At 57.0% G+C, this 8,776-nt stretch overlaps 2 protein-coding genes across 2 annotated transcripts in view; both read left to right on the forward strand.

Annotated features, from left to right (window-relative positions):
* Window positions 1–3,394, forward strand: part of LOC103209240 (splicing factor SWAP) — a 95,117-nt gene extending 91,723 nt beyond the window's left edge. Inside the window, exons 16-18 of the mRNA XM_007955030.1 lie at window positions 1,663–1,827; window positions 2,781–2,853; window positions 3,329–3,394. Coding sequence (XP_007953221.1) covers window positions 1,663–1,827; window positions 2,781–2,853; window positions 3,329–3,394 — 304 coding nt within the window. The remainder of the gene's footprint in view (window positions 1–1,662; window positions 1,828–2,780; window positions 2,854–3,328) is intronic.
* A 3,743-nt stretch (window positions 3,395–7,137) lies between these two features.
* The window catches only part of MMP17 (matrix metallopeptidase 17), a 29,950-nt gene continuing 28,311 nt past the window's right edge, over window positions 7,138–8,776 (forward strand). Inside the window, exon 1 of the mRNA XM_007955051.2 lies at window positions 7,138–7,233. Coding sequence (XP_007953242.2) covers window positions 7,138–7,233 — 96 coding nt within the window. The remainder of the gene's footprint in view (window positions 7,234–8,776) is intronic.

An 8,776-nucleotide genomic window follows, 5' to 3' on the forward strand; every position in this document is an offset into this window, starting at 1 on the left:
CGGAGGGCCGTAGAGACGGTCACCTGTGTGCAGGGGAGGGGGACGGAGGGCCGTAGAGACGGTCACCTGTGTGGGGGAGGGGACGGAGGGCCGTAGAGACGGTCACCTGTGTGGGGGAGGGTACGGAGGGCCGTAGAGACGGTCACCTGTGTGCGGGGAAGGGGACGGAGGGCCGTAGAGACAGTCAGCTGTGTGGGGGAGGGGACGGAGGGCCGTAGAGACGGTCACCTGTGTGGGGGAGGGGACGGAGGGCCGTAGAGACGGTCACCTGTGTGCGGGGGAAGGGGATGGAGGGCCGTAGAGACGGTCAGCTGTGTGGGGGAGGGGACGGAGGGCTCAAAGCAGCACTGAGGGACTTCGGAATGGTGGGGTGTCCTGTCAGGCTGAGGGTCTGGGGTTCAGTGTATGCAGCTGTCAGAACCCGGCAGACAGACAGGGTGCGTCCATTAAGAAAAGCTGATGACTTAGCCTGCTCCTTCAGCACATGCTTAGCAGGCTTCGTCCTGTGAGGTTAGGTTGTAGTTCCACTACCCCCGGGTGCCTGCCTTTAATGAACTCACATGGGGGCCACGTAAACCCTGCCAGGTTTGGGGCGTGGCTCTGTGGGCTCCAGTGCTTCCCACTCGTGTTGAGTGAAAAAAGGGATGCAACCCATAAAGCAGGACACTGGTCTGGGTGTCCTCTCTGAGGAGCAGCCTGAGGCCAGGGTGGGGCAGGGTCGGAGCACCTCTCTGAATGGGGCATTTCTCTTACTCGAAGAAAAAGTGTTCCACCTGGAGTGCTAGAATAGGGGTGGCGTGGACTCGCGCTGTCCTGTGGGGGGTAGGGGTGGCGTGGACCCTGGCTGCTATGTGGGAAGTAGGGGTGGCGTGGACTCGGGCTGTCGCATGGGCGGGTAGGGGTGGCGTGGACCCTGGCTGCCATGTGGGAAGTAGGGGCGGTGTGGACTCGGGCTGTCCTGTGGGGGGGTGGGGGTGGCGTGGACTCAGGCTGTCCCAGGGGAGGGTAGGGGTGGCGTGGACCCTGGCTGCCATGTGGGAAGTAGGGGTGGCGTGGACTCAGGCTGTCCCGTGGGTTTGGGAGGCATTGAATTGGAAGACCTGAGGAGGGCAGGCTCCTCAGCCTTTCCTGTGGAATGCCAGGTGCTCAGCGGTCCTGAGATCAGGCCACTGGGCAAAAAGCAGCTGTCGGCTTCCACGTGTGTAAATGCTTTCAGTCGTTTCCCATCTTGTCTGTGGAAGTTCTCGCAGAATCTGCATCAGTGAAGGCAGTACAGCAGCACTTGGCTGTCAGTCTCATTACATGTCTGAAGTGTGCGTGGAATGCTGGTCTGTCCTCACGGCACAGCCTCTTGCTGGAGGACAGACAGATGTGGGAAAGGGGCCGCACGCTTCCTTCCACACAGTGGATAAGGTGGCTTTCATTTCTCTCGGGGTGGCTTATTAGGCTCTTCGTGTGTTTAGCTGAATCTGTTGATTATTCGTGAAATAAAACATAAATCACTCTCCTAAGAGGAGTTAGTGTGTCCAGAGAGGTGAAGAGACAGGCTGAGCCCTGGAAAGCCATCTCTGCGAGTTCTCCCAGACTCAGGCAGCTCGTTCCTTCCTGCGCCTTTGTCTCCCAGTCATTCATCTGTTTCACTAATGACTGTTTCTCCCCCAGGAGCCCCCACGAGAAGAAAAAGAAGAGGCGGTCACGGTCACGGACCAAGTCCAAGGCCAGGTCTCAGTCGGCATCCCCCAGCAAGCAGTCTGCACATAGGACAGCAGCGCGATCAGCCAGTGTCTCTCCTGTGGAGAGCCGGGGGTCCAGCCAGGAGCGCTCCAGGTAACCAAGGGCCCCTCACTGCCGGGTGAGAGGGGGCCACCACTCACAGGTCCCTGTGAACCTCTCCTGTGAGGCACTGGAGTGAGAGGCACCCCCTAGGGCCACTCCACGGAGGGCCAGTGCACAGCGCCCAGCAACAGGTGACTGGTGCCATGTTAACCATCTCTGGCTGTCACAGGACCGGGTCTTGGTTTGCGCCGAGGCTTAGTCCCTGCTGCTGAGGCTGCCCTTACCCCAGGGGTACAGGGGGCCCTGGACACAGTTGCAGTGCCCCGCTGGACCGGGACACGGGATATCAAGGCCAAAGTGATTATCAGAACCCAGACACAGGCTGTCCCCCAGGGTCACAGATGGGCTCCGGGTCAGCGTCGCTCAGATCTGCTGTCAGATCCCTGACCACCTGATCGCCCCGATTTCACCCAGGGCAACCCTTCCAGCTGCCCCGACCCAGGCTGGGCAGGGCCACGGAGTGTTATCTGGAGACAGCAGCAGAGACTCATGTGAGGTGCTGCTGCTCGGACACGTGGGGTCACGTGCTGATGGAAGAGCTGTCAGACTCAGTGGCGTCGCGTCAGAGCGGGGGAAAGCCCCCAGCCACAGGGCGTGTGCGCAGTGTCCTACGGAGCCACCCCTCGGCACAGATACCCCAGGCGGCAGGGGGGGCGTCAGCCTCGGACTGCCCTGTTTTAAATGTGTTTCATGTAGTGTTTATGTAAAAATATGTTCTGAGTTAGGTTGTACTTTATAAAAAGGTGAAAATCTATGTCACCAAAGTCCAAGCAGGAGACACATTTACAGTGTTGTTATTTCCAGGGAGCAGAGGTGTGTGGGTCTGTTTACAATGTTATTTCCTGGGAACACGGGTGTGTGGGGTCTGTCTTGGCTGTGTTCTGTGTTTTCACACCGTGTGGAGTTTCTCACGGTTTTCACACCTCTGGCTGTCTTTGCTTTAGGGGAGTCTCTCAGGAAAAAGACGGTCAGATCTCGTCCGCCATTGTCTCCTCCGTGCAAAGCAAAATAACTCAGGTGAGGCTCTTTTAGGGAGAGGCCTGGTCCCCCGACGGCGCTGCTCCCACAGGCTCTCGCTTTGTGGGTTCGTGTGGGGTCCTGGGTGGAGCCACCCCCCAGGGGGCCAGCAGTGTGGTCGGGGCCCCAGAGGAGGTACAGCCCCAGTGGCCACTGCTCTGGGCCTGGGCTCTGTGACGTGGCTGGCGCTGCACAGGGCGGTTCGCCTCTTCTCCTCCCGGCTCTGAGATGCCGCCCACCCACTAGACCTTGGGGCTGGACCGTGAGGGGACTGGGCTCGGGGCAGCCCATCCTGGTTGCAGCTCACAGTGGCATGAAGGGGCCTTCGCCTCCTCCCTGCTGTCCCAGGGCTGGAGGGGGCACGTCTGAGTGCCTTCACCGCCGACACTGCCCCAAGTCGTCTCCCGTGAGTTTGGGTCTTGGTGAGGTTGCTCTTGGCTCTCAGGCCTCATCCGTGTCCTCTTGCCTCGAACAGGACCTTATGGCCAAAGTGAGAGCAATGCTTGCGGCTTCCAAAAACCTGCAGACCAGCGCCTCCTGAGCCCGTGGGCCGGCCGTGTGGCAGTCCCTCAGCACCTGCCCGCCCGCCGCCAGGGCCGGCCTGGACGTGTCTGTGGTCTGTGACGTCTGAGGTGACAGAACCAGAGAAGCCGAGATGCTTGCTTCTGTCCCGATCATCACAGAAACCGCCCGACATTCCACCCTGGCTCCCTCGGACAAGTGGTGGCTTTTGTAAATTAGTTTTTGATGACATTTTCAGTTTAAGATTTTTGACCAGCAGTCTCTTACCTGTATATTTGTAAATAATACCATGTTTCTGTGAAAATGTATCAAATAAAACGAGAGGAAGATGCCTTTTCTAGCTAGTCCTGGGGCAGTCCTTCCTACCCGTCTGTAACTCTGACACCTGCTGCCACCCATCTTCCAGATCTGATACGTCTGTTGCAACAGTGGAAGTGTACAGTGGCCACGGGGCCTGCCTGCTCGACCGGCCTTCATGGGGTCCTCCTGCCCCCTCCTCTCTGCCTGCATCCCACTTGCCAGCCCGGCCCTCCATCCCCTCACCCTGTAGGGATCGTCACGTGAGGGGCTCAGTCCCCGCTCGCGTAGGGAGAGGCTCTCTCTTGGCCTCTGCCTGGCTCTGCCGTGCTGCACGGCGTGAGCGAGCTGCTTACAGTGACCTGTGGGCCAGTGGGGGGCACAGCAGGAGGGCAGCACGCAGCACCTGGATCCAGCCATTGCTGAGGCTGGCTTTGCTCCTCCCGGGTCATGTCGGCTGAGGACAGGCCTTTGGATGAAGTTGTTTATGCTGGTTTCTTTCTTTTGCACCCCAGAAACTCCGGCTAATCTGTGTTGGCTGCCGTTCAGGCGATTCCAGGTCCTGGTGCGCTGCTGTCTCTGAGGCTCACGGTCTGCCCCGGGAGCTTTGCTGCTCCCTCCCACGTGATGTCCTGTGTTGGACACGCAGCTCTGCCACGTGGCTCGGGAGCACAGGCCACTGCAGCCTCTGGGTTCCGTAGCACTCACACCTGAAGGGCGCCTGCAACGCCAGTTCTGCCAGAATCCTCTGTAAACACCACAGGTGACACCAGCTGGCTCGGCCCGCAGAAGAGAGCTCCTTGGCTAACGGAACCCCTTGCAGGCCAGTGCCATCATTCTTTGTCCAGTCACTTTACCAAAGCAGGGTCTTGATTTCTTCTTTTCTGTGAATTGATCCTTCCCATGGACGCCCAGCACGGAGAATACACTGCTTGGCCCCAGGAGTGACCACATGCCCAGTTGGAGTGAAGGAGCAGAGTGAGGGGCACAGCCCCCCTGCTCCCTCCAAATGCAGCATGCACCCATGTGGGCATTCCTGTGGATACACACCCACACACCGCTTCTCCCACACAAACGCCCATACTCTGCACCAAGCCCACCCACATACAAGTATGTAGGAACACACCCACACACCTCTTCACCCACACAAATGCCCACATGCTTTGTACAAGCCAACCCACACACCTCTTCACCCACACATGCCCACACTTTGCACCGACCCCACCCATGTGCATTTGGACACACCCCACAGCCCTTCTCACCCACAAACACCTGCACATGACACTGAGTCTTCCTTTTCACGTGTTCATCTGTGAAACAGGGCCTCAGTCTCTCCAACAGCCCTAGCCATCTGTGCAGCAGTCTCTCCAAGCACCTAACCCCGGAGGGCTGCTCTGCCTCCTGCCAGGGGCTCACACTGGGATTAGAGTCCCTGCAGCCAGCAATGGCTGCTGGGGCCTGCAGTGTGCTTCCATGGACCAGGCACCGGAAACGCCCCACAGGTCTCATCTCCACACACACTGCAGAGTGCCTCCCCAGGAGCAGGAGACCAGATTCTCACTGTCACAGTGGCAAGGTGCCCTCCAGAAAGGGCCCCACACCCTCCCCAGCCAGGGTCTGCAGACGACTCCATCTCTGCCAGTCAGGAACAGAGCTCTCATTTCAATTTCATTTCCTTTGTGAGGACAAGAGAGCAGCTTGCGTTTAAAGGTGCGTTTGTGGGTCCTTGATGGCCCTGTCCTGTCCACCTGTTTTTTGCCACTGAGTTTCTCGTTGAATGGTAAGTGTCATCTCCGTATGAGCGGGCTAGCTCTTTACTCCTAAGTAGTCGTGTCCCGACTCGTCACTCCTCTCGACTTTGTAGCCTTTGGCGTGAGGAAGCTAGCTTGCTGGTTGTCCTTCGCATGGCCACGACTTCAGGCCTCTGTGTCGGTTGTGGAAGGGACCGGTTCCTGCCGGGACTAACTCACCCTCCGTTGGCAGCTTCTGCGGTTTGGGATTTTGCCTGCAGTGCCGCTGTTTTGCGCCGCTGTTTTGCTGTGTCATTTTCCACGGTGAAGGAAAGGCCTATTAACCGGAAGGAAGAGCGCCTTGGGGGCATGAATGATTTGGGAGTGGGATCATTTTCCTCTTGCTGTGGAATGACTGCGTCCAGAGGTAGCAGCCACGTTTCCCTGTGAAGAGAAGCCACAGGCTGAGTTTTCATAGAATGTTTGGGGGTCTGTCTGTGGAGTCCTTAGGGAGCCGGCCAGACTGTTTCATGTGTTGACACTTTGATTTGAGGCGAGGCATGCCGCGGGTGAGGGCCCCGTGGGGGGCATGGTAGACGGCTCTGGAGGTGGCCGGAGAGCACCAGGGGCCCTGTGCGTTGGGCCGAGTCCAGCACATCATCGGAGATGCGCTGTTTATGTGGACCATGCCAGGTGAACACCCGCCAGCTCCTGAAAGCCAGTTTGCGTGTAGTTTACCCAGAAAGAAACATGGTGGGGTCCACAGATCAGGTGCTGCAGTCCACAGACATGTGTCTTACGGCCTGAAGGTTGTGGCAACCCTGCGTTGACCAAGTCTGTTGGTGCGTTGTTGGAACAGCGTGTGCCCACTTCGTGTGTCTGTGTCCCATGTTGGTCATTTGTGTACTATTTCCAAGCTCTTCATGCTGTGTGTAAACATGACTTACATGCATGGGGAAAGCAAAAACCTGCAAGATTGGTCTTACTGTGGAATTTCCTTCATTGCCGTGGACTGGAACCGAGCCTGCTGAACCTAACGGTCAGCAATGGTGGCACTAAACACCCTGCGAAAGTGGAACACCCAGGACTTCACAGCAAGGGCAGTGTGGCTGTAAGCCCTCCGAGGGAGGCAAGTCCGTGCTGCGACCTCCGTGTCCTTCTGAACTCCCAGCAGCCTCTGCCTGGAGATGGAATATGGGGTGTTGGATGCCCCTCCTGAAGGTTCCAAGGCTGCACCCACCAGTCCGCTCTCGCTCCCACACAGTGGATGGACTCATGCAACCTCGGGCAGGCAGCCCGGCTGGCGGGCCGGTGACTCACTGCCATCCTTCCTGGACCACAGAGGGAGGAGCCTGCACAATCCAGGTGGGGCAGCCGCGGGACAGCAAAGATGATTTGACTTGATGGTGAGGTTGTGGTTTCTTCCTCTGTTGTTCACGGCGATGACGCGGCCCACAGGCACACCGCGGGGTACTGCCCCTCCACTCCAGACTATTGTAGTAAAGCAAATACTGCAGTGCAGCCAGCCACATGCAGGTGCAAGGTATGTTTCCATAGACTTGTCTATGACATGTGCGACAGCACCATGGAAAAGTTTGAAATATTATGAGAATGCCCAGCATGTGGCACAGACATGAAGTGGGCACACGCTGGTGGGGAATGGTGTGGCCACCACAGGCCTTCCAGGTATAAAAGATGCAGTAGCTTCAAGCTCAGCAAACCAAGGTGCCATAAAATGAGGTGCCTGTACTCCCGAGAGGACCGTGTGCTCCGGAGGTCCCGGGGGGTCCTGCCCCTGCATCCAGACCCTCAACACAGCCGGACAGTCCTGGTGAGGAGACAAGGAGGTGTCGCATCACTAGTGTAACAAATGCTGCAGGGGACATCTTGGCCGACAGGACTGTTGCCTTTAAAAAGGCATGTTCTTGTGATGACCTGCAGTACTTGTGTTGGATCATTTCTGAGGCTCCTAAAATGTCTAATAAAAGCGTTTGTCCCAAAAAGGCCTTCTCCAAACCGTGATTTCACCTGCCTGGTGGTTTTCCGCCACTCTGTGGGAAACCATCGTGGTGATGTCTTGTTGGTGCGGGGATGGTGTGTTGCTGGGATCTGCGGGTCCCATTCATCCTCATTGTGACAACCTGCGTCTGGATCTTTCCTGCTAAACTTTCCATGACCTAATGCAAGCTGAGTGGGCCAGCTGCGGGCCAGATTCCCGGAACGAGAGCCGGGCTCTTCAACCAAAGCGGGGGAGAGGGGGAAGGGGGGCGATTGGGAACAGAGCCCAGGTGGCGGGGTAGGATGTGCAGGCAGAGAGGCGGTTCCATGTTGCTGAGAATGGACTGAAAACTGCAACCTCAGGTCTGACAGCAACAGTCCTCCTTTGACTGCCGTTTATTAGTTCACATGGTTGAATAGTAGTTTCTCGTGAGTCCTTTTAAGTTTCTTTTTACAGATATGAGCAAATAAGAGAATCTATTCTCCCTTACTACACACAGCCACACATGCACCTGTTGACTGCATGCGTGCTCCCCTTGAATTCTGTTACTCTGCCTCTGGGAGCTCTTTCCAAACCCATACACAAAGAGCTTCCTTAGGCTTTTTGAGTGTCTAATGAACGTCTTATTGTAACATAGTGTCACGAGTTGGACCGTGTCCTCGGAAAAGGTATGTTGAAGCCATAACTCCCCGTATCTCTCCACATGACCTCATCTGGAAGCAGGGTCATTGTGTGTAATTGGTTTAGATCATTAGCGTGGATCCTGATACAGAGGGGAGCTGGCTGAGATGTGAACACAGAGGCAGAAGTGAGAGAGATGGTGCCAGGAGCCGTCAGAGCCACCTGGGCCTCCAGAGGCTGGAAGGGACGGGAAGGGTCGCGCCCTGGAGCCTCTGGAGGGAGCGTGGCCCTGGGTTGCCCTAGCCTGGACCGCGGCCCCAGAGCTGCGAGAGCACGCTTTGGTGCCGTGCCCCTCCCGGGCATGGTGCACATGACGGTGGCTCGAGGACATCCTCCCAACAGTTTCCGACACACAGGAAACCGATGGAGGTGGTAGAGTTTGAACCTCCCCTGCGGTTAGCGCAGTGCGTTTGTTAGAAGTGATGGGCCACAACCGGTCAGTTATGACTAGTCTACGTGATCCAGGGCCCTTGGGTTCTCTCTTTTTCTTTTTCTCTTTTTTTACTAAAGGCCATAGTTCATGCAGATTTCCTTGGTTTTGTCTAATGTCCTTTTTCTGTCCCGGATTCCCATGCAGGACACCACATGACATGTAGTTGACAAGTCTCCTTAGGCTCCTCTTGACTGTGACAGTTTCTGACTGTCCTTGTTTTTGATGACCTTGACAGTTTTGGAAGGTACTTGTTGGGTCCAC

The sequence above is a fragment of the Orycteropus afer genome, unplaced genomic scaffold (assembly GCF_000298275.1).
Source record: "Orycteropus afer afer isolate SDZICR_OR568_19922 unplaced genomic scaffold, OryAfe1.0 scaffold00489, whole genome shotgun sequence".
Taxonomy (NCBI): Eukaryota; Metazoa; Chordata; class Mammalia; order Tubulidentata; family Orycteropodidae; genus Orycteropus; species Orycteropus afer.